The sequence below is a fragment of the Hyla sarda genome, chromosome 4, assembly GCF_029499605.1.
Source record: "Hyla sarda isolate aHylSar1 chromosome 4, aHylSar1.hap1, whole genome shotgun sequence".
NCBI classification, from domain to species: domain Eukaryota; kingdom Metazoa; phylum Chordata; class Amphibia; order Anura; family Hylidae; genus Hyla; species Hyla sarda.
This window is the reverse complement of record NC_079192.1, coordinates 37,104,897-37,131,174: the sequence shown is the minus strand read 5'-3', so window position 1 is coordinate 37,131,174 and position 26,278 is coordinate 37,104,897. Positions and strand designations below refer to the sequence as shown.

The following is a 26,278-nucleotide window of genomic DNA, read 5'->3' as shown; positions in this document are numbered from 1 at the left end:
GCCCTAATACCGATCCTCCTGCTCTTCTATCTCACACCCTTTGTACTTTCCCTTTTACTATTTTCCTGGTGTTAGTATAACCTTTCGCAGTGAAAGGTCACCGATCCTGTGGTATCAGCAGACGCCTATCTCTGCCAGGTTACAAAGTCTCACTTCCTCTGAGGCACAATGGTTTCGCACTGCAAGTATATTCTCTGATAGGTCTGAACAGGCTGCAACGTATTAGGCTGGGTTCACGCCACGTTTTTGCAGTACAGTTCCCGTATCAGGTTTTCGATAAAGAACAGATTCCTCAAAACCGGACTAAACTGTATCAAAACGTGTGTACAAATTTTAATCCATATACGGTTTGAAAAATGATGTCCGGTTGCATCCGTTTTTTTAAGAAAAAAAACGTATACGTTTTTAATGTTTTATTCCATTATGATTAAAGTTTCACTTGCTTGATTGAAATTCCAAGAAAAAAAAATCTGTGCAGAGTCAAAAAACGTATGGTTCAACCCGGATGGAACCGTACGCACATACAGTTCTGGTTTTTTTAAATATACGTTTCAATACAGGTTTTCACCCGGACCGAAAACCGTGGTAGGCTATGGTTTTGGGTACGGGAAGAAAAAAAAACTGACAAAACCGTATAGGATGCAAAACTGACACAACCTGATGCATCTTTTGACATACGGTTTTCAACGGAGAGTTAATGCATACGGTTTTCAATACGGTTCCGTACGGTTTTCAAATTGAAAATGTATACGGGAAATGTATGGCAAAAACGTGGTGTGAACCCAGATTAAGGCTGGGTTCACACCACGTTTTTCAAATACGGTAACCGTAAACGGTTTTCCGCAAAAAAAACTTATCCGACCGTATCCGAAACCGTATGCATAGAGAATGCATTGTAAACCGTATTCCAAATGTTGTGTACGGTTGCATCCGTTTTGCCTCGGATACGGTTTTGCCGATTTTTCAACCGTAGGCCAAAACGCTGTCGACCATGTTTTTGCCTCCGGTTGGAAAACCGTATGCGAAACGTATGCAGTTCTTTTAAAATTGTTGTCTATGAGAACCGTACACAGAATTTCAGAATACGGTTGCACGCGGTTTTTCTAATCCGTTTTTGGAGTTGACACATGCGCAGATTGGAATTTCAATAGAACAATAGTAACTTTATTAAATTGCTGGAAAACTAATTCCAACAAAATAGCAAAACCGTTGGCAAAAACGGATGCAAACGGATAGAACCGTACGGGGAAAAACCGTATACGTTTTAATTTGGAGTCATACGGTTGTATACGGTTGCATACGGTTTTTGCCATATGTTTTTTAGAGGAAAACCGTATACGGTAACCGTATTTGAAAAACGTGGTGTGAACCCGGCCTAACACGGACAATTCGGCCTAGGAATAACCTCAATGCGATGGTCCCAAGGGGGCCTGCAACTATTCTGAACACTGAAACCATAATCTGGGTCACGGCAACCTGCAATTTTATTATAAATTCAAATACGGGTTACTAAGCAAGATTATGGTGTATTCACCAACACACACAGGACACGTTGCGGATTTGAAGTTGCGGACCCACAATTGCAGATTTTATAAGGCAGCCACTTTATCAGAATTGGAAATACATGAGAATTGTGCTGTAAAATGAGCAGTTGCGGATCCACAACTGTAGATTCTTACAACTACGGATTCGCAACTTCAAACCCGCAGTGGATCCGATATGTGTGAATGGACCCTTAAAAAGGGGTACTCCGGTGGAAAACTATTTATTTTAAATCAACTGGTGCCAGAAAGTTAAACAGATTTGTAAATTACTTCTAATTAAAAAAAAAATCTTAATCCTTCCAGTACTTATCAGCTGCTGTATACTACAGAGGACTTTTTTTTTTTTACATTTTATTTCATATGCTGCTCTGGACAGTTCCTGGCATGTACAGAGGTGTCAGCAGAGAGCACTGTGGTCAGACAGAAAGGAAATTAAAAAAATAACTTTCTCTGTAGTAAGCAGCAGCTGATAAGTACTGAAAGGATTAAGATTTTTTATTTTTTTTTAAATAGAAGTAATTTACACATCTGTAACTTTTTGGCACCAGTTGATTTAAAATAAATTGTTTTCCACCGGAGTACCCCTTTAAGGAGAACTGTAGACCCAAGACCTCTGCTGTTTGTATGTTTTGATGGCCAACATCCTCTCACCCAACCCATACTTGTGCATGCTCAGCTGAGAGGGTAGTGAGACGTAGTCAGATTACTCTGGCATTGTTCATGTCTCATAAGAACAAAGGACTGGGCATGTCGAAATCCTATGTGTCCGACCCTTTACTCCCCGAACATCTGGCGTCAGGGGAGAGTTGATGTTTGGCCCATAACAACAATATTCAATCATCTAAAGCAATGTTTCCCGATTTTTGACATTATCGGTATCGGAAATTACCTTGCCGATAATGCCCCGCCCCGAGACCGCTGCCCCATTGCCTCCCCCATCCCAGGTTTTATAATTACAGTGACCCCCTGACTTATGATGGCCCCGACATATGATCATTTCAACATATGATGGCCTCTCAGAGCCCATCGTATGTTGAAGGCAGCCTCGACATATGATGCTGCTGTGTGTCGGGGCCATCGTACAAACAGCTATCTGACAGCGCTGACAACTTCAGCAACTGACAGATAGTTGTTTAATGTGCCCCGTGTGCCCCGTTCTGCCTCCTGTTACTCACATGCTGTCCTGCTAACTCATACAGGCTTTCACTGTGAGCTCCGTGTAAGCCCCCCCCCAGTGCAGCCATAGCCAATAGCCTGCAGCATCTTGCTGCAGGCATCCAATGAGCTGCTGGCTGCCCTCCCCTTCCTTTCCTAAAGAGCTGTAGTCGGCAGGATGGTAATGGAGGACATTCTGTCCCCCCTGAAAGTATTTAAAGAACTGTACAGTACTGTATGCGAGGTCACACATCACATACAATACATATACACACTATACACCCCATACATCAATGTTTCCCCATCAGGGTGCCTCCAGCTGTTGCAAAACTATAACTCCCAGCATGCCCAGACAGTCAATGGCTTTACATGCATGCTGGGAGTTGTAGTTGTGCAACAGCTGGAGGCACCCTGGTTTGTTAAACACTCCCCATACACTCCACATACAATTGTCATCCCAGAACCAATTAGCAGTTTCCCATAGAGATATGTATTCAACATACAATGGTTCCGAGGCCCCAGAACCAATTACCATGTTTACATAGACATATGTACTCGACATATGATGGTTTCAACATATGATGGTTCTCCTGGAACCAATTAATATCATATGTTGAGGGACCACTGTACCTGTTCCCGGGGCTCGCGCTACTTCTGGCTTCTGCGACGTCCTGTGTTACGCTGTGCGCTGCGCAATGACGAGTGACGTCCCCAACGCAACATCCCCGTCAGCGCGCACAGTGACAGCTCAGGACGCCGCCGGAGCCAGAAGTAGCGCGGACCCCGGAAACAGGTAATTATAAAACCGGGGATGGGGGAGGCAATGGGGCAGCGGCGGTGGTAGGACTTAGGAGGACCCCCGGACAGGCAGGGGGAGAGAAGCGGGTGGCGGCGGCGGTCTCTGGCCCCACAAAATCGCCCGCATTAAATCATTGTTCTGCAGTGGCCTCTGTGGGGCAATAGTTGATAACTTATACCGGAATATCGGTAAAAATTATCGGCTATCGGCCTCAAAGTTAACATATTATCGGTATCAGCCCTAAAAAAAACAGTATCGGTCGATCCCTAGATTAAATAGCCTCCTCCTTCATTCCCGCATGGAAATTCCGCTTGATGGATAAAATGACAGAAGGCAACAATTTCCTGACCAAAATAATTCCTCAGTGTGAACGGAGATCATGTTCATTCTTCAAGCGGAATCCACGAGAAGAATCCAATAGAAGTCAATGGTAAAAAAAAAAAAAAAATTCTGCCCGACATCGTTCTCAAGTGGAATTGAGAAAAGTAGAATTTATTTAGAATAATTCCTCGTGAATTCCTGCACCCTTATTGTTTCCCCAGGGGCAGAAGTGGTGTCTGGCAGCTGCTGATGGTTCCCCTTGTGAAATAACAGGCTGAATGGTGAAGATGTGAGAGAACAGTTTATCAGGCCCCCCGTTTATCTACGTAATATACCTTGCATTTCAATTCTTGACGGTTTTCAGGACCTCTGCTTGCTGTCAGTAACTGGAGACATTCCTTATCCTGCGGTATCCAGCTTGTTACAATAACCTAGCGTCTGGATGACCTCAGGAAAGCAAAACAGAGATCCTGGCAATGATGTAACTTTCCTTCCACTGATATGGGGGGAGATTTATCAAAACCTGTGCAGAGGAAGAGTGGTGCAGTTGCCCATAGCAACCAATCAGATTGCTTCTTTCATTTTCCACAGGCCTCTTAAGAGGCCTGTGGAAAATGAAAGAAGCAATCTGATTGGTTGCTATGGGCAACTGCACCACACTTCCTCTGGACAGGTTTTGATAAATCTCCCCCATGGTCCGGTCCTTGTTACCTCCGCCCCCACGTACCCGCCGCTGCTCCCCTCCTCGTAGTGAATTTTCCATAATAAATAGACTTTGGCGCAGTTTTGCCTCATGTGTCCTCAGTTTTCTGATCTTACATGTTAGTAGAGAACACTCACACTCGCACTCACACTCACATACAGCCCCCATACACCTTGTAAGGGAAATCTCCAGACTCTGCTGGAAGGAAATAAGAACCCAATGAAATGGATAAATGCCCATGTGGGCTCCAGCTCTGGGCACTCGCAGGCTCATGAAGTGAAGTGCCCACGTGGTGCCAGGTCATTCAGAGCATCAACAAGAATCACACCTCAGCGGACGTCTGCTATATGGTGGCTGCTTCTGCTGGTAGAGACACGGCCACCTATAGTATCTGAAAACAGCCTCTCCTGACTGCCCAGGACCTCACCATATACCCCCAGTCTGCCCCCACCATATACCCCCAGTCTGCCCCCACCATATACCCCCAGTCTGCCCCCACCATACACCCCCAGTCTGCCCTCACCATATACCCCCAGTCTGCCCCCACCATATACCCCCAGTCTGCCCCCACCATATACCCCCAGTCTGCCCCCACCATATACCCCCAGTCTGCCCCCACCATATACCCCCAGTCTGCCCCCACCATATACCCCCAGTCTGCCCCCACCATATACCCCCAGTCTGCCCTCACTATATACCCCCAGTCTGCCCCCACCATATACCCCCAGTCTGCCCTCACCATATACCCCCAGTCTGCCCTCACTATATACCTCCAGTCTGCCCTCACTATATACCTCCAGTCTGCCCTCACCATATACCCCCAGTCTGCCCTCACCATATACCCCCAGTCTGCCCTCACCATATACCCCCAGTCTGCCCTCACCATATACCCCCAGTCTGCCCTCACCATATACCCCCAGTCTGCCCCCACCATATACCCCCAGTCTGCCCCCACCATATACCCCCAGTCTGCCCTCACCATATACCCCCAGTCTGCCCCCACCATATACCCCCAGTCTGCCCCCACCATATACCCCCAGTCTGCCCCCACCATATACCCCCAGTCTGCCCCCACCATATACCCCCAGTCTGCCCTCACCATATACCCCCAGTCTGCCCTCACCATATACCCCCAGTCTGCCCTCACCATATACCCCCAGTCTGCCCTCACCATATACCCCCAGTCTGCCCTCACCATATACCCCCAGTCTGCCCTCACCCCCCTCTACTTCTACCCCTGGATCTGTTCACCAATATAGAACTTGTCTGTCCTGCCAACTTCCCCAATGCCTGCCCTGGCACTATCAACATATTAGCAGCCATCTATCAGCCTGTCCCTCTACTTCGCCTGGCATTACCAGCTGTCCCTCTACTACTATGCCTGGCACTACCAGCACCTGACCTGCCATCTCCTACCAGCCTGCCCCTCTAATAATATGCCTGGCATTTCCAGCTGTCCCTCTACTACTATCCCTGGCATTACCCCCCCCCCCCCCTCTACTATGATTGCTGGCTCTACCAGCATCTGACCAGCCATCTCTTACCCACCTGTCCCTCTACTACTCTGCCTGGCACTACTATCACCTGACTAGCCATGTACTGTCAGCATGTCCCTGGCATCAGCACCTATCCAGCTATCGCATATCAACCTGTCCCTCTGCTAGAATCCCGGGTACTACTCTCCCTGGCACTATCAGCCTGCCCCTCTACTACTCTCCCTGGCACTATGAGCCTGCCCCTCTACTACTCTCCCTGGCACTATCAGCCTGCCCCTCTACTACTCTCCCTGGCACTATGAGCCTGCCCCTCTACTACTCTCCCTGGCACTATGAGCCTGCCCCTCTACTACTCTCCCTGGCACTATGAGCCTGCCCCTCTACTACTCTCCCTGGCACTATGAGCCTGCCCCTCTACTACTCTCCCTGGCTATGAGCCTGCCCCTCTACTACTCTCCCTGGCACTATGAGCCTGCCCCTCTACTACTCTCCCTGGCACTATGAGCCTGCCCCTCTACTACTCTCCCTGGCTCTATGAGCCTGCCCCTCTACTACTCTCCCTGGCTATGAGCCTGCCCCTCTACTACTCTCCCTGGCACTATGAGCCTGCCCCTCTACTACTCTCCCTGGCACTATGAGCCTGCCCCTCTACTACTCTCCCTGGCACTATGAGCCTGCCCCTCTACTACTCTCCCTGGCACTATGAGCCTGCCCCTCTACTACTCTCCCTGGCACTATGAGCCTGCCCCTCTACTACTCTCCCTGGCACTATCAGCCTGCCCCTCTACTACTCTCCCTGGCACTATCAGCCTGCCCCTCTACTACTCTCCCTGGCACTATCAGCCTGCCCCTCTACTACTATCAGCCTGCCCCTCTACTACTCTCCCTGGCTATGAGCCTGCCCCTCTACTACTCTCCCTGGCACTATCATCCTGCCCCTCTACTACTCTCCCTGGCACTATCATCCTGCCCCTCTACTACTCTCCCGGGCACCATCAGCCTGCCCCTCTACTACTATCAGCCTGCCCCTCTACTACCCTCCCTGGCACTATCAGCCTGCCCCTCTACTACTCTCCCTGGCACTATGAGCCTGCCCCTCTACTACTCTCCCTGGCACTATGAGCCTGCCCCTCTACTACTCTCCCTGGCACTATGAGCCTGCCCCTCTACTACTCTCCCTGGCACTATGAGCCTGCCCCTCTACTACTCTCCCTGGCACTATGAGCCTGCCCCTCTACTACTCTCCCTGGCACTATGAGCCTGCCCCTCTACTACTCTCCCTGGCACTATGAGCCTGCCCCTCTACTACTCTCAGCCTGCCCCTCTACTACTATCAGCCTGCCCCTCTACTACTATCAGCCTGCTACTACTCTCCCTGGCACTATCATCCTGCCCCTCTACTACTCTCCCTGGCACTATCATCCTGCCCCTCTACTACTCTCCCTGGCACTATCATCCTGCCCCTCTACTACTCTCCCTGGCACTATCATCCTGCCCCTCTACTACTCTCCCTGGCACTATCAGCCTGCCCCTCTACTACTCTCCCTGGCACTATCATCCTGCCCCTCTACTACTCTCCCTGGCACTATCAGCCTGCCCCTCTACTACTATCAGCCTGCCCCTGGGTATTGATCCATATGTTGCAGTCTCCTCTCGGCAGTGACCGGGTACTGACTGCTCTGCCAGTGCTGCCCTCTACATAACACTTCCGCCCTCTCCTGCCCCCTCACTATAGACTACTACACCTCCTCCCCTGCCCGCCGCTCTACGTGCGGTACTTCCCGCGGATGACACGTCCCTGGCCCGGATCCCATGCCCCGGTTTCTCACCGTCTCCGAGCGCCGCGCTCCTCCGCCCCCGCCATACTCTGAGCAGTCACCGTGACTAAGCAGCAGGACCCAGCAGCGTCACAATAAGGAGAAGGGGGCGTGGCCTGTACGTCACACCAGACACGAGGGCGGAGCCTACCCGTCACAACACAAGGGAGGAGGGGGCGCGGCAGCGAGCGAAGCCCTCTGATTGGCGGAGACGCGCGTCGCTTAGAACTTTTGTGGAAGTGAAAGTTAACGCTGAGCGGTCGCTTTTCATGAGATGCGTCACCGCAGTGTGTGTACGGTGTCCTGCGCCGAGCCCTGTATTAGTCCTTAATTGTCATCCGTATCCTTATTTGTTCTGCTAAGTTTGCTGAAACTGATCCGGAGCTTGTGAGACTATTTATATCTGTATGAAGTTATATTTAAAACATTCCTTTTGGTAGAGAATTTGGCTGAAAGGGCGAACATCCCAGAAATTCCCACCCCAAGCATGATAACCCTCTGATTGGTGAAGGTCAAACCACTAGGACCCCCACTAATCAAGAAAACTGGAGGGGATCCCAACAACTGGACCACAACTGATTAAACTCCTTAGTGTTTCCCAGCCGGCGTGCCTCCAGCTGTTGGAAAACTACAACTCCCAGCCTTTTGCTGCCCGGGCATGCTGGGAGTTGTAGTTTTGCACCCTGGTTGGGAAACACTGCCATAAAGGGGTACTCCACTGTCCTAGCCTCCGAAACGTTTAGCCTCCGAAGTCACGCCCCCTCCCATAGACTTGCATTGAGGGGGCGTGGTGTGACGTCACGACCCCCCACACCCAGCATTCGGAACTAAATGTTCTGGACACTGGGGCAGTGGAGTACCCCTTCAAGATTATGGGGGATCCCCTCTAAATGTAAGACAGGTAAGCAGAAGACTGGAGAGTTTAGTATATATTGGTATACAGTCATACTACAGTATACAGTAACCCCCCGACCTACGATGGCCCCGACATACGATAATTTCAACATACGATGGCCTCTCAGCTGCCACCGGATAGCCGTTTACGGTGCCCCGTGTGGTCCGCTGACGATCACTTACCTGTCCTCGGGGCTCCGGCGCGTCCTCTTTGGGATCCCCTGCATTGTCAGCGCTCTCCATCGTTGTCATCACGTCGCTGTGCACGTCGTCCCGTCATCCAATAGGAGCGGCGTGCGTAATGACGTGATGGAGAGCGAGGATGCCGGGGAAGCATAAAGTAACTAAAATATATACAGTGACTGAATAATAGTAACATCACCAAAAGTGACTGAATAATATCACCATACAATGACTGAAATATACCATCATGCAGTAAAAAAATAATACCACCATATAGTGACCATATAACATATCCAAAACGTGACTAAAACATACCACCATACAATGACTAAAAAAATACCCATTAATGAACCCATTAAAGGGGTTCTCCGGTGCTTACACATCTTGTCCCCTATCCAAAGGATAGGGGATAAGATGCCTGATCGCGGGAGTCCCGCCGCTGGGGACCCCTGGGATCATGCACGCGGCACCCCGTTTGTAATCAGTCCCCGGAGCGTGTTCGCTCCGGGTCTGATTACCGGCGACCACAGGGCCGACGGCGTGTGACGTCACGCCTCCGCCCCCGTGTGACGTCACGCTCCGCCCCTAATGCAAGCCTACGGGAGGGGGCGTGATAGCTGTTTACAAACGGGGTGCCGCGTGCAAGATGACGGGGGGTCCCCAGCCGCGGGACTTCCGCGATCAGGCATCTTATCCTCTATCCTTTGGATAGGGGATAAAATGTCTAAGCACCGGAGAACCCCTTTAAATAATTTCACCATATAGTGGCTTCAAAATACCACCATATAGTGACATAATAATACCACCATATAGTGACCAAATAATACCACCATATAATAACCAAATAACACCATACAGTGACCAAATATTACCCTATACAATAAACAAAGAATATCACCATACAATGACCAAATAACACCACCACACAGTACCCGTATGATTTTGCACCTTTGCACTCTCTTCATGGTTTTCTGCACGTACTGCTATTTAATCATTTAAGCTGTTCTTAGGGGTTAAAACCACACACAGCAGACTTCTTCTGCATATTTATTACTGAGGGGAGATAGAGAACGTCTAAACCAGATGCTCAGGCTGGTAGAACATGTGTTGTCCAGAGTAGCCCCTCCTTTGCTTATCCTGGCCCCAAACTTGTGCCCCTTATAGCTACCATAATACAATTCAAGGCTTTAGGCCAGGCCTAGGAGCAGCATGGCCACCCAGGGTACATTACTTTAGAGGACCTGTATTCTGCAGTGGTTATTGCAACTCGGGCTTTGTCCAAGCTGCAGCACAGGCATGGATAAAGTCCAGTAAGTGAGGGTGGGCTATCACTCTTCTGTACTCTCTCCTGTCTGATAGTACTCCTCTGTGCTCTCTCTCCTGTCTTATAGCACTCCTCTGTGCTCTCTCCTGTCTGATAGCACTCCTCTGTGCTCTCTCTCCTGTCTGATAGGACTCCTCTGTGCTCTCTCCTGTCTGATAGCACTCCTCTGTGCTCTCTCTCCTGTCTGATAGGACTCCTCTGTGCTGTTTGATAGCACTCCTCTTGGCTCTCTCCTGTCTGATAGTACTCCTCTGTGCTCTCTTCTGTCTGATAGCACTCCTCTGTGCTCTCTCCTGTCTGATAGTACTCCTCTGTGCTCTCTCCTGTCTGATAGCACTCCTCTGTGCTCTCTCTCCTGTCTGATAGAACTCCTCTGTGCTGTTTGATAGCACTCCTCTGGGCTCTCTCCTGTCTGATAGTACTCCTCTGTGCTCTCTCCTGTCTGATAGTACTCCTCTGTGCTCTCTCCTGTCTTATAGTACTCTTCTGTGTTCTCCTGTCTGATAGTACTCCTTTGTGCTCTCTCCTGTCTGATAGCACTCCTCTGTGCTCTCTCCTGTCTGATAGCACTCCTCTGTGCTCTCTCCTGTCTGATAGCACTCCTCTGTGCTCTCTCTCCTGTCTGATAGGACTCCTCTGTGCTGTTTGATTGCACTCCTCTGGGCTTTCTCCTGTCTGATAGTACTCCTCTGTGCTCTCTCCTGTCTGATAGCACTCCTCTGTGCTCTCTCCTGTCTGATAGTACTCCTCTGTGCTCTCTCCTGTCTGATAGCACTCCTCTGTGCTCTCTCTCCTGTCTGATAGGACTCCTCTGTGCTGTTTGATAGCACTCCTCTGGGCTCTATCCTGTCTGATAGTACTCCTCTGTGCTCTCTTCTGTCTGATAGTACTCCTCTTTGCTCTCTCCTGTCTGATAGCACTCCTCTGTGTTCTCTCCTGTCTGATAGTACTCATTTGTGCTCTCTCCTGTCTGATAGCACTCCTCTGTGCTCTCTCTCTCCTGTCTGATAGGACTCCTCTGTGCTGTCTGATAGCACTCCTCTGGGCTCTCTCCTGTCTGATAGTACTCCACTGTGCTCTCTCCTGTCTGATAGCACTCCTCTGTGCTCTCTCCTGTCTGATAGTACTCCTCTGTGCTCTCTCCTGTCTGATAGCACTCCTCTGTGCTCTCTCCTGTCTGATAGCACTTCGCTGTGCTCTCTCCTGTCTGATAGTACTCCTCTGTGCTCTCTCCTGTCTGATAGCACTCCTCTGTGTTCTCTCCTGTCTGATAGTACTCCTCTGTGCTCTCTCCTTTTTGATAGGGCTCCTCTGTGCTCTCTCCTGTCTGATAGTACTCCTCTGTGCTCTCTCCTGTCTGATAGCACTCCTCTGTGCTCTCTCCTGTCTGATAGCACTCCTCTGTGATCTCTCCTGTCTGATAACACTCCTCTGTGCTCTCTCCTGTCTGAAAGCACTTCTGTGCTGTCTCCTGTCTGATAGGACTCATTTGTGCTCTCTCCTGTCTTATGGCACTCCTCTTTGCTCTCCCCTAACTTATAGCACTCCTCTGTGCTCTCTTCTGTCTGATAGTACTCCTCTGTGCTCTCCCCTGTCTTATAGCACTCCTCTGTGCTCTCTACTGTCTGATAGCACTCCTCTGTGCTTTCTCCTGTCTGATAGCACTCCTCTGTGCTCTCTCCTGTCTGATAGCACTCCTCTGTGCTCTCTCTCCTGTCTGATAACACTCCTCTGTGCTCTCTCTCCTGTCTGATAGCACTCCTGTTCTCTCTCCTGTCTGAAAGCACTTCTCTGTGCTGTCTCCTTTCTGATAGGACTCCTCTGTGCTCTCCCCTGTCTGATAGCACTCCTCTGTTTTTCTCCTGTCTGATAGCACTCCTCTGTGTTCTCTCCTGTCTGATAGCACTCCTCTGTGTTCTCTCCTGTCTGATAGCACTCCTCTGTTCTCTTTCCTGTCTGATAGCACTCCTCTGTGCTCTCTCTCCTGTCTGATAGCACTCCTCTGTGCTCTCTCTCCTGCCTGATAGCACTCCTCTGTGTTCTCTCCTGTCTGATAATACTTCTCTGTGCTCTCTCCTTTCTGATAGTACTCCTCTGTGCTGGTAGGGCCGCGTGGCACTGCGCCGTCACCATGTGCTCGCGGACTTCCGTGCAAAGAAAGCATTGTCCGCCGCTGAAATTCTGCATTGTGAACGGGTCCACGGAAGAACCATTCACACTAATTGTAGGAGTTCACACCGCAGAATTCCGACATGCAATTCAGCGTGCGGAATTCAGCACTAAATCTGTAGTGTGAACATACCCTTGCTCCATAAAGCCTCTCCTATATCTCCTCCTATTACTCCATATAACCTCTCCTATATCTCCTCCTATTACTCCATATAACCTCTCCTATATCTCCTCCTATTACTCCATATAACCTCCCTATATCTCCTCCTATTACGCCATATAACCTCTCCTATATCTCCTCCTATTACTCCATATAACCTCCCTATATCTCCTCCTATTACTCCATATAACCTCCCTATATCTTCTCCTATTACTCCATATAACCTCCCTATATCTTCTCCTATTACTCCATATAACCTCCCTATATCTCCTCCTATTACTCCATATAACCTCCCTATATCTCCTCCTATTACTCCATATAACCTCCCTATATCTCCTCCTATTACTCCATATAACCTCCCTATATCTTCTCCTATTACTCCATATAACCTCTCCTATATCTCCTCCTATTACTCCATATAACCTCCCTATATCTCCTCCTATTACTCAAACCTCCCTATATCTCCTCCTATTACTCCATATAACCTCCCCAATATCTCCTCCTATTACTCCATATAACCTCCCTATATCTCCTCCTATTACTCCATATAACCTCCCTATATCTCCTCCTATTACACCATATAACCTCCCTACGTCTCCTCCTATTACTCCATATAACCTGCCTACATCTCCTCCTATTACTCCATATATCTCCTCCTATTACTCCATATAACCTCCCTACATCTCCTCCTATTACTCCATATAACCTCCCTATATCTCCTCCTATTACTCCATATAACCTCTCCTATATCTCCTCCTATTACTCCATATAACCTCTCCTATATCTCCTCCTATTACTCCATATAACCTCTCCTATATCTCCTCCTATTACTCCATATAACCTCTTCTATATCTCCTCCTATTACTCCATATAACCTCTCCTATATCTCCTCCTATTACTCCATATAACCTCCCTATATCTCCTCCTATTACTCCATATAGCCTCCCTATATCTCCTCCTATTACTCCATATAACCTCCCTATATCTCCTCCTATTACTCCATATAACCTCTCCTATATCTCCTCCTAATACTCCATATAACCTCCTCTATATCTCCTCCTATTACTCCATATAACCTCTCCTATATCTCCTCCTATTACTCCATATAACCTCCCTATATCTCCTCCTATTACTCCATATAACCTCCCTACATCTCCTCCTATTACTCCATATAACCTCCCTATATCTCCTCCTATTACTCCATATAACCTCTCCTATATCTCCTCCTATTACTCCATATAACCTCTCCTATATCTCCTCCTATTACTCCATATAACCTCTCCTATATCTCCTCCTATTACTCCATATAACCTCTTCTATATCTCCTCCTATTACTCCATATAACCTCTCCTATATCTCCTCCTATTACTCCATATAACCTCTCCTATATCTCCTCCTATTACTCCATATAACCTCTTCTATATCTCCTCCTATTACTCCATATAACCTCTCCTATATCTCCTCCTATTACTCCATATAACCTCCCTATATCTCCTCCTATTACTCCATATAATCTCTCCTATATCTCCTCCTATTACTCCATATAACCTCTCCTATATCTCCTATTACTCCATATAACCTCTCCTATATCTCCTCCTATTACTCCATATAACCTCCCCTATATCTCCTCCTATTACTACGTATAACCTCCCTATATCTCCTCCTATTACTCCATATAACCTCCCTATATCTCCTCCTATTACTCCATATAACCTCCCTATATATCCTCCTATTACTCCATATAACCTCCCTACATCTCCTCCTATTACTCCATATAACCTCCCTATATCTCCTCCTATTACTCCATATAACCTCCCTATATCTCCTCCTATTACTCCATATAACCTCTCCTATATCTCCTCCTATTACTCCATATAACCTCCCTATATCTCCTCCTATTACTCCATATAACCTCCCTATATCTCCTCCTATTACACCATATAACCTCCCTATATCTCCTCCTATTACCCCATATAACCTCTCCTATATCTCCTCCTATTACTCCATATAACCTCCCTATATCTCCTCCTATTACTCTATATCTCCTCCTATATCTCCTCCTATTACTCCATATAACCTCTCCTATATCTCCTCCTATTACTCCATATAACCTCCCTATATCTCCTCATATTACTCCATATAACCTCCCTATATCTCCTCCTATTACACCATATAACCTCCCTATATCTCCTCCTATTACCCCATATAACCTCTCCTATATCTCCTCCTATTACTCCATATAACCTCCCTATATCTCCTCCTATTACTCCATATAATCTCTCCTATATCTCCTCCTATTACTCCATATAACCTCTCCTATATCTCCTATTACTCCATATAACCTCTCCTATATCTCCTCCTATTACTCCATATAACCTCCCTATATCTCCTCCTATTACTCCATATAACCTCCCTATATCTCCTCCTATTACTCCATATAACCTCCCTATATCTCCTCCTATTACTCCATATAACCTCCCCTATATCTCCTCCTATTACTACGTATAACCTCCCTATATCTCCTCCTATTACTCCATATAACCTCCCTATATCTCCTCCTATTACTCCATATAACCTCCCTATATATCCTCCTATTACTCCATATAACCTCCCTACATCTCCTCCTATTACTCCATATAACCTCCCTATATCTCCTCCTATTACTCCATATAACCTCCCTATATCTCCTCCTATTACTCCATATAACCTCTCCTATATCTCCTCCTATTACTCCATATAACCTCCCTATATCTCCTCCTATTACTCCATATAACCTCCCTATATCTCCTCCTATTACACCATATAACCTCCCTATATCTCCTCCTATTACCCCATATAACCTCTCCTATATCTCCTCCTATTACTCCATATAACCTCCCTATATCTCCTCCTATTACTCTATATCTCCTCCTATATCTCCTCCTATTACTCCATATAATCTCCCTATATCTCCTCCTATTACTCCATATAACCCCCCTATATCTCCTCCTATTACTCCATATAACCTCCCTATATCTCCTCATATTACTCCATATAACCTCCCTATATCTCCTCCTATTACACCATATAACCTCCCTATATCTCCTCCTATTACCCCATATAACCTCTCCTATATCTCCTCCTATTACTCCATATAACCTCCCTATATCTCCTCCTATTACTCCATATAACCTCCCTATATCTCCTCCTATTACTCCATATAATCTCTCCTATATCTCCTCCTATTACTCCATATAACCTCCCTATATCTCCTCCTATTACTCCATATAACCTCTCCTATATCTCCTCCTATTACTCCATATAACCTCCCTATATCTCCTCCTATTACTCCATATAACCTCTCCTATATCTCCTCCTATTACTCCATATAACCTCTCCTATATCTCCTCCTATTACTCCATATAACCTCTCCTATATCTCCTCCTATTACTCCATATAACCTCCTATATCTCCTCCTATTACTCCATATTATCTCCCCTATATCTCCTCCTATTACCCCATATAACCTCTCCTATATCTCCTCCTATTACTCCATATAACCTCCCTATATCTCCTCCTATTACTCTATATCTCCTCCTACATCTCCTCCTATTACTCCATATATCCTCCCATATATCTCCATAATGTTGTTGCTGGCAGCCCCTCCCTATGTTCAGTTCTCTGTACTCATATTCCAGGAATCTCCCCCGGGCATTACACAAGAGGTGGGTTATGTACTTTTCACAGACAAGGAAGTTTCTGTGCAGAGAACACAACCTGTCTCTTCAGAGTATTGCTGAGTCATTGTGCGCTGCTGATCTGCTGCTTGTTTTGCAGGAGATTAATGTGTGGAGGTGACCGCTACGGTTCGATCTTGTTTCATCAGACATTAGTTGGTTGGTTTCTAGAAAATGTTGCAAACTATTTTGCTACTTTAGAAAGGTGAAATAATGAGTAAGGCCGAATGCTTTTGTGTACACACAGAAAAAGCTCCCAGCATATACACTGCTCAAAAAAATAAAGGGAACACTTAAACAACACAATGTAACTCCAAGTCAATGACACTTCTGTGAAATCACACTGTCCACTCAGGAAGCAACACTGATTGACAATCAATTTCACATGCTGTTGTACAAATGGAACAGACAACAGGTGGAAATTATAGGCAATTAGCAAGACAACCCCAAGAAAGGAGTGGTTCTGCAGGTGGTGACCGAAGACCACTTCTCAGTTTCTATACTTCCTGGCTTATGTTTTAGTCACTTTTGAATGCTGGCAGTGCTTTCACTCTAGTGGTAGAGACGGAGACTGTGGCAAAAAGGTTTGCTGTGTCTGTCAGCATAGTGTCCAGAGCATGGAGGCGCTACGAGGAGACAGGCCAGTACATCAGGAGACGTGGAGGAGGCAGTAGGAGGGCAATAACCCAGCAGCAGGACCGCTACCTCTGTCTTTGTGCAAGGAGGAGCACTACCAGAGCCAAGCAAAATGACCTCCAGCAGGCCACAAATGTGCATCTGTCCACTCAAATGGTCAGAAACAGACTCCATGAGGGTGGTATGAGGGCCCGACGTCCACAGGTGGGGGTTGTGCTTACAGCCCAACACTGTGCAGGACGTTTGGCATTTGCCAGAGAACACCAAGATTGGCAAATTTGCCACTGGTACCCTGTGCTCTTCACAGATGAAAGCAGGTTCACACTGAGCACGTGACAGATGCCGTGGAGAACGTTCTGCTGCCTGCAACATCCTTCAGCATGACCGATTTGGAGGATGTTGTAATGGTATGGGGTGGCATTTCTTTGGGGGGGGTTTCACAGCCCTCCATGTGCTTGCCAGAGGTAGCCTGACTGCCATTAGGTACCGAGATAAGATCCTCAGACCCCTTGTGAGACCATATGCTGGTGCGGTTGGCCCTGGGTTCCTCATAATGCAAAACAATGCTAGACCTCATGTGGCTGGAGTGTGTCAGCAGTTCCTGCAAGAGGAAGGCAGTGATACTATGGACTGTCCCACCTGTTCCTCAGACCTGAATCTGATTGAGCACATCTGGGACATCATGTCTCACTCCATCCACCAATGCCACGTTGCACCACAGACTGTCCAGGAGTTGGCGGACGCTTTAGTTCAGGTCTGGGAGGACACCCCTCAGGAGACCATCTACCACCTCATCAGGAGCATGCCCAGGCATTGTAGGGAGGTCATACGGGCACGTGGAGGCCACACACACTACTGAGCCTCATTTTCACTTGTTTTAAGGACATTACAAAAAGTTGGATCAGCCTGTAATTTGGTTTTCCACTTTGATTTTGAGTGTGACCCCATATCCAGACCTCCATGGGTTGATACATTTGATTTCCATTGATAATTTTTGTGTGATTGTGTTGTCAGCACATTCAACTATGTAAAGACGAAAGTATTTCATACGATTAGTTCATTCATTCAGATCTAGGATGTGTTATCTTAGTCTTCCCTTTATTTTTTTGAGCAGTGTACATCAAACATCCATGTGCCCCAATTCTCCCAAAGGAGTCTACAAATTATGTTTTGGCCCTTTGTCAGGCTGGTAAATGTTAGTATACCTTTTTAGAATAGCACAGTCTGCTGCACTATTCCATACAGAGGCATTAAAAAAAAGAAACTATATAAACTGTGCGGTATGGAACATGGGCACCTATAAGTATTCTGCTATATAACTATACTATACTATATCAGATTGCTCCTTTCGTTTTACAGAGGCCTTTTCCAAAATAAAAGAAACAGTCTGGTTGCTATGGGCAACTGATTTTGATAAATCTCCCCCAATGTGAATAGACTCTGCAAGGTTATGTGTATATATGTATACAGTTCCTACTCACTATGTGTCTCCATGGTTACAAAATGTTTTGAGTTTTTTTCTGCCTACTCCCCTCTCACAGTACTCCTGCCAGTTTCCTGCCAAGAGCTTCTGCTGAATATTGCTCTACATATCAGACTCTCTCTCACACAGCAAGTCTGCAAAAGCTGCTGTATTCATTCCCTGCCTGCTACTCTACCTGTGGCAATTATCAGTACAAGGCAGCATAGTATGAGCACCCTATTCTTCCCCAAATGTCTAAATAAAGATAAATATGAGTATGAGAGATGGTAATGTGCGCTGTAGGTCAGAGGTGATGACAGTCAGAGGGCGGGGCTAGAGCTCAGAGACAAGATTCAGCCATACCTTCTGAGACAGGAGAAGAGGATGCGCTGTCTCAGGAGATAGGGAGGAGTTGGGAGCTGCTGAGAAAACACTACATGATTTCCTATTAGGGATCATTCAAGCAAAAACATGCAGAAGCCAGTACAATTTGTGATAACCCTATATCAGTAAGTTAAATGTCTTGGGGTTATTGTTTTATTCAAAATTCCAATTTCTGATACTGGAATACCCCTTTAAGGTAGCCATATGCAAGCTATCTCTCCCAATTCCCCTATTGGCATAGATGCTTGGATTATGTTCCAGTATTCTGAATAGAGAGGTGGCATAAGCCTTTTCCAGACTCCTTATCTTCCCTAGAACAAAATAAAAACAGTAACTGAAATTCAACATGCTTAGTCCCTATTAATTACCTTTCGGAAGAGAGTCAGGAGGCCCCAATATACAAATGGTTGGCCGATCCTGTCAAAATCAGCAGGTTGAGCTGACACATGTCTAATGTGTTTGGGGCCTTTTGGCCTTCCTTCATAGGGGGCCTATATACGGTCTAATTGGTATTCTAAGTGATATACGGTAATTGTATGTGTTAAAAAACTGGAGAAACCATTTACAAGAAAATCTATTTATGGCATGTGTGTGATTGTCATGTTATATGGAAGATAGCATAAGAAAGGACACTGTATACAACTTTGTTGTGCAAGTGTTTAATACCTTTCCAAGAAATGCATGACAGTTCCATTAACTCCGTTGCTAAATGTAGTTTAGTAGCACAAATTCTTCAGATAGTGCAACTAATATAGAACATATGACTAGCAGTCACATCCCGGGGGGGGGGGATGCCTTCATCCCTTGATAAGGGCCCGGAACACTCTTGGAGTTCTACCCAATACCAAATGAACAATTTTCCCATGTTTAACTCTTGGTTGACAGCTGACAGTGTTTTGTCGATTGCATAAGGTTTGCATACTTTACTGTGCATCTCTATGTCACACACAGTTTTGTATTTTGTTTTTTGTTCTTATGCAAAATGTTTAATAAAACCTTTTTTTTTTTTAAATAAAAATAAAATGACAGTAGTTGGGGGCCAAAGTGACAGTGTTACCTACAGTTGGATCTATACACCTGCTTAAAGGAGTACTCCAGTGCTAAGACATCTTATCCCCTATCCAAAGGATAGGGGATAAGATGCGTGATCGCGGGAGTCCTGCCGCAGGGGACCCCTGTGATCTTGCACGCAGCACCCAGTTAGAATCAGTCCCTGGAGCATGTTCGCTCTGGGTCTGATTACTGGCGATCACGGGGGCCGGAGCATTGTGATGTCACAGCCCCGCCCCTGTGTGACGTCACGCTCTGCCCCCTCAATGCAAGCCTATGGGAGGGGGCGTGACAGCTGTCCTTTGGATAGGGGATAAGATGTCTTAGCGCCGGAGTGCCCCTTTAACAGTGATGGGCACTAGTGAAGCTAATGAACAAGCTTAGAATGTTTTTTGGTACCCATGCTAGCCATTCTGAGCTGACAGCTATCATGTGCCACATGTCACAATCCTTTTCTTGTAGATGTGCAGAGGAGCAGGTCACATAATATAACTGCTGACCAGCAAATAGTATTCAGTCATGAACAAGAGACTTTAAGGAGGGGACATTGAGTGACTTGAGTAGCATCTAACAGGAGAATTCAGAGGGTCATTTTCTTAGTGTCCTGACATTTATGAGTAGTCAATGAAGTTTGTTATGATGAATGACCGTACCATTAGTAAAAAAATAAAAATAAATAAATAATAATCTCTCCTTTGATCTAACGTTTACTCTTTGTGCCGAGTCTATGAGACGGACGGCGCATCCCTGTGTGGTCCTAGCGCCGGCATATTATGCCAGCACCCTGCAGTTTGCGGAATGTCCGCGCAGAGATTCTCTGTATTTTTTTGTACATTCCGTCGTGTGAACATAGCCTAAGTGATCCATGGATGAAGATCTGTCATTTGGCATGAACAACTTACTCCACCTACAGAACAAAAAACAACCTATAAAATCCAACATGGTAGATTAACCTAACAGATCTGCTATTATTTGGTATATTTCAGGCTTGTTTAGCTGAATAAAAAGTGTTACTGCAGCCTTAGCTCCTATTGAAGTGAATAGGAGCTGAGGCTGCATAAACATGGCGAACAGAGCCAACTATTTCCGTCTCTGTTTTCTGTGTAGTGGGGGGTGCTGAACAGCTAATGGTGGGGAGGGCCTGGTGACACAACCCACTGATGAGCTATTGATGGTCTATTCTGTGGAGAAGTCATTAATATTATTTCCGTGGAAACTCTCTTTAATCATATGTGTATGGTCACTTTAGTGTTAAACCTGCACAGTTACACATAAGAGAAGATTTATTATACTATGCTCAATGGTCCTGAGTTTTTTGCTTAAAATGTGCAATCTTTTTTGGTTATGACACTAATGTCAATGTTTCAAAAAAAAGAGGGGATATGGTGCGGTCCTACATATTTACTATAACTCACATGAAAACATTGATGTGAATTATAGAAGAAATTGTCAGGAACCTGTGGCGTCAGTGAGGCTTGGCAGCGGTACCTCAGCGGGATCCATGGCCAGATCTACTGTCAGGAACCGGACTGGAAGCGGGTAGTGGATCCTCTTTGTCGGTGAGGTGATGGCGTGGGCCGTACCAGGGGACCGGTTCTAAGAAGTTACTGGTTTTCACCAGAGCCCGCCGCAAGGCGGGATGGACTTGCTGCGGCGGTAACTCCCATTTCATATCCCCCGATAGCGACTCGACCTCACTAACAGCTGAGATAGGCATAGTACACAAGGACAAGGCGAAGGCAAGGTCGGACGTAGCAAGAGGTCAAGGCAGGCGGCAGAGGTTCGTCGTCAGGGGCAACAGCAAAGGTCTGGATACACAGGCTTGGGAACACACAGAACGCTTTCTCAGGGCACTAGGGCAACAAGATCCGGCAAGGACAGGAAGGGGGAGTGGGTTTATATACTATTCACAGTAATTGGAACAGATTGGGCCAGGCACCAATTAATGGTGCACTGGCCCTTTAAATCTGAGAGACCCGGCGCGCGCCCTAGAGAGCGGGACCGCGCGCGTCGGGGTTGAGCAGACAGAGGACGGGCAGGTAAACAGAACAGGATGCGACCCGCGGGCGGGCACGTCCCGCCGCGTGGATCGTATCCCCGCCGGGGGAATCAGAGCGAGTCTGACCGGGGCGCTGCAGGAAAGAGATGAACGCCGCAAGCGCTCCGGAGGAGGAGAGGGACCCTGAGTGCTCGGCGTTACAGAAATCTTGGTACATGGATGATCAATGATGGACTATGACTCTTGATACATTTGGGGCACCTTAATCCAAGTAAAATCTTTAGATCAACATACATCGGTCTATAATAAATTCCCCCAAAATGACGTTGACATGGGTCACTTTTTTTTTTTATATCCCTCACAGGCAAGAAAATTGCCTGTGAGGGATATAAGACTGCATCAAGTATAGTTCAGACTCGGCCATCATTCATACTGTATATGTTGTATCTCTAAGGAGTGTCTGTGCCTCCTGGTCTGTCACATCCTGATATAATTACTGCAGAGGTGTTCTAAGGACAAAGCCCCAGGTACACAATACAGCTGCACGCAAACACCTTACACTTCACACCATACATAAGCAAGGTCAGGACAACACATTTCCACAATGACACCATGACCTGACATCTCACAGGTAGTAGGAAGTGTGGAACACTGGTAGGTTGGCCCTTGGCTTACAGTATCAAAAGTTTATAAAAGCTATGGCTGCTGTTATTGAGCATTTATGAGTTTTGCTTCACTCGAGATGAGATCTGCTGAATTCCCTTTAAATGTTTCCTTGGCCGTAGACTAGAACCTGTCAGTCAATATGGTGGTGTTATGTGATGTCACATGCACATCACAGTGCAAAACTGAAAGAAAAGGAGGACCTGGGACTGGTGGCAAACCAATCGATTTGTTTTCCAGTTTTAGCCCTAATAAAATTTACTTATACAACTGTGGTACTGAAAATAATTGGTTCTGAAATATAGTGATCATCATATATTATCATATCTGCAGAATTTCTCTATATCCATGACCAGCATAAGGCTATGCAACGTAGCTCCCCCCAGAAGGAAGAGATCTTGGTAGCACTCATGCAGGTGATTTTTTTCTTATTTTCCATTTTACAATCTATAGTATCTATTAATCCTAAAATCTTGCAGTTTCACCAGACCTAAAACTAAGCTGAAACTTCCTGTTCTGTATTTCTGTCCTCCTTATCATCACACCATTACAGTGAAAGCTGACACCAGCATATAGATAAAACAGGATCTTCACAATAGGTGATGCCTCCCCCGCCTTGTGGAAGACCTCTGCAAAAGGTCACAGAGCATGTCCAGAAACATTTTCTATTCATGTAATTGGGACAGCTCCTGTCCATTGTTGTCTATGTCCATGGGGCTTGCTCTAAAGCACATATCTAATTAAATGCAGTTAAAGGAGTACTATTGTGCAAAAAAAATTCCCTATCCAAAGGACAGATCAGTACCTTTTCCTTTTGGAGGAGATTCTGATTTATCTTAAAATCCCCAGTCATGTTTCAAGACTCTTAACTTGTTACCTCCTTTTATCCTTCAGAAGTAGGGTCACTTTGCATATTTTTACCGGGCAGCACTGTATGGCCCCTGTATGGCTTTAACCCCTTAAGGACCGGAGGTTTTTCCGTTTTTGCATTTTCGTTTTTTGCTCCTTGCCTTTAAAAAATCATAACTCTTTCAAATTTACACCTAAAAATCCATATGATGGCTTATTTTTTGCGCCACCAATTCTACTTTGTAATGACGTCAGTCATTTTGCCCAAAAATCTATGGTGAAGCGGGAAAAAAAATCATTGTGCGACAAAATTGAAAAAAAAACGCTGTTTTGTAACTTTTGGGGGCTTCCGTTTCTACGTAGTACATTTTTCGGTAAAAATGACACCTGATATGTATTATGTAGGTCCATACAATTAAAATGATACCCTACTTATATAGGTTTGATTTTGTCGGACTTCTGGAAAAAATCATAACTACATGCAGGAAAATTAATAAGTTTAAAATTGTCATCTTCTGACCCCGATAACTTTTTTATTTTTCCGTGTATGGGGCGGTATGAGCGCTCATTTTTTGCGCCGTGATCTGAAGTTTTTAACGGTACCATTTTTGCATTGATAGGACTTATTGATCACTTTTTATTCTTTTTTAAATGATATAAAAAGTGACCAAAAATGCACTATTTTGGACTTTGGAATTTTTTTGCGCGCACGCCATTGACCGAGCGGTTTAATTAATTATATATTTTTATAATTCGGACATTTCCGCACGTGGTGATACCACATATGTTTATTTTTATTTACACTGTGTTTTTTTTTTTATTGGAAAAGGGGAGTGATTCAAACTTTTAATAGGGGAGGAGTTAAATGATCTTTATTCACTTTTTTTTTTCACTTTTTTTTGCAGTGTTATAGGTCCCATAGGGACCTATAACACTGCACACACTGATCTTCTATGTTGATCACTGGTTTCTCATAAGAAACCAGTGATCAACGATTCTGCCGCATGACTGCTCATGCCTGGATCTCAGGCACTGAGCAGTCATTCGGCGATCGGACAGCGAGGAGGCAGGAAGGGGCCCTCCCGCTGTCCTGTCAGCTGTTCGGGATGCCGCGATTAGCCGCGGCTATCCCGAACAGCCCGACTGAGCTAGCCGGGAACTTTCACTTTCACTTATAGCCGCGCGGCTCAGCTTTGAGCGCGCGGCTAAAGGGTTAATAGCGCGCGGCGCCACGATCGGCGCTGCGCGCTATTAGAGGCGGGTCCCGGCTTCACTATGACGCCGGGCCCGCCATGATATGACGCGGGGTTACTGTGTAACCCCGCGTTATATCAGAAGAGCAGGACCAAGGACGTACCGGTACGTCCTTGGTCCTTAAGGGGTTAAAGACTCCACACACACACCACTTGAATGTTATGTGATTTCCTGTATCCTCTACAGGGAAAAATATATTGTCTTGGTAGTGGATGCCTACTGCGTCTGGTGTTTGTATATTTTAGTGTCGAGTTTTTATAGATACAAAAGACAGAAATGCATAATGTGAATGCTAAACATCTTTGAAGGTTTACATTAGTCAGACAGAGGCCAAGAGAGTACCCTTTTGGCCTTTATGTGGACAGTATATGATATTATCAATAAATAAATAAAAAATGAAGTGTGGAAGAGTGTAGCAGACAGGGTCCTATAAAAGCATAGCCATTTAACAGATACCATTCCAGCCTATGGTTGATATATGACATTGTATCATTCATTGTAGATATGAGTTTAAAGGGGTATATCCATCTGATGAAAGTAGGGGGGATAACATGCACATTGGTGGTGGTCCGACAGCTGGGTCCCTGGACTTTGGTATTTTTTTATGTTTACGCCATAGACCGTGTGGTTTTATTAACATTACGCACATTTACGCAAGTGGCGATGCCACATATGTTTATATTTATTTTTGTTTACTTAATTTTATTTAAAAAATATTAAAAGGGGGATGATTCAAACTTATTATTATTGAAGGGGTTAATTCATACTTATTAACTTTTTTTTACACTTTTGTCATAAATTTTTAGTCCCCATAGAAGACGATTACCTGCAAACTTCAGATCGCATACACTGATTAATGCTGCTCCATAGAAGAGCATTGATCAGTGTTATCGCTGCTCCATTGCTACAGCCTGCAATGGCTGGCTGCAGTATAGGAGACCCAATCGGAAGCCAGGGAAGCAGGTAAGAGACTTCCCTCCATCCTTACAGCTGATCGGGACATCGTGATTTCCCCACAATGGTCCCGTTCAGCTACTGGCAACAGATTTTGGCACTTTTAGACACCACGATCAACATTAATTGTGGTGTCTAAAGGGTTAATTCCGGACATCCGTCTGATCGGTGATGTCTGGCATTAGCCACGGGTAAGCTGGTATTAAGTGAACTCAGCTTACAGACAGCGTTTTGATGAAAGGGGTTAAACAGTGCGACAATCTGCACAGTATTTGTTACATTTCCTCTAGGTGCTCAAAGTCTCCTCCTACATTAAAAACACAAGCATGCAACCTTTCAAGCTCCATAGAATATTTCCAGGGTGTGAGAAAGACTCCAAGTAGTTTGCAGTGTTGCACGTTTGTGTGAATAAGGCGCCAGCATATCACAACAGAGATCTACATTTTGTGTATACACCAGGAAAGTTCCTGCTATATATAGAAAATGTATCTAAAGTGTCCTTTGTTTTTTTGCTGTACAGGTTAGAAAATAGTGGCGGCACCCAACAAAAAAAAAAAAACAACCACAAAAAAACACATGGAGTGGAGATTTATCAAAGCCTGTCCAGTGGAAAAGTTTCTGCGTTTCCCATAGCAACCAATCAGATCGCTTCTTTTAATTTTCAGAAGCCTTTTCAAAAATGAAAGAAGCAATCTGATTGGTTGCTATGGGCAACTCGGCAACTTTTCCTCTGGACAGGTTTTTAT

General features: G+C 45.8%; 2 protein-coding genes across 4 annotated transcripts in view; one reads left to right on the top strand and one right to left on the bottom strand.

The window, feature by feature from the left end:
- The window catches only part of KEAP1 (kelch like ECH associated protein 1), a 43,432-nt gene extending 35,440 nt beyond the window's left edge, over positions 1-7,992 (bottom strand). The window contains exon 1 of one of the 2 annotated variants that reach the window (XM_056570552.1): positions 7,848-7,992. The gene's annotated coding sequence lies outside the window, so the exon portion shown is untranslated. The remainder of the gene's footprint in view (positions 1-7,847) is intronic. The other variant, XM_056570551.1, reaches the window with a different exon arrangement.
- A 97-nt stretch (positions 7,993-8,089) lies between these two features.
- Positions 8,090-26,278, top strand: part of SPC24 (SPC24 component of NDC80 kinetochore complex) — an 80,234-nt gene continuing 62,045 nt past the window's right edge. The window contains exons 1-2 of one of the 2 annotated variants that reach the window (XM_056570555.1): positions 8,125-8,240; positions 22,809-22,891. In XM_056570555.1, the coding sequence (XP_056426530.1) occupies positions 22,841-22,891 (51 nt within the window). In that variant the 5' untranslated portion in view covers positions 8,125-8,240; positions 22,809-22,840. Of the gene's footprint in view, positions 8,241-22,808; positions 22,892-26,278 lie in introns of both variants that reach the window. The other variant, XM_056570556.1, reaches the window with a different exon arrangement.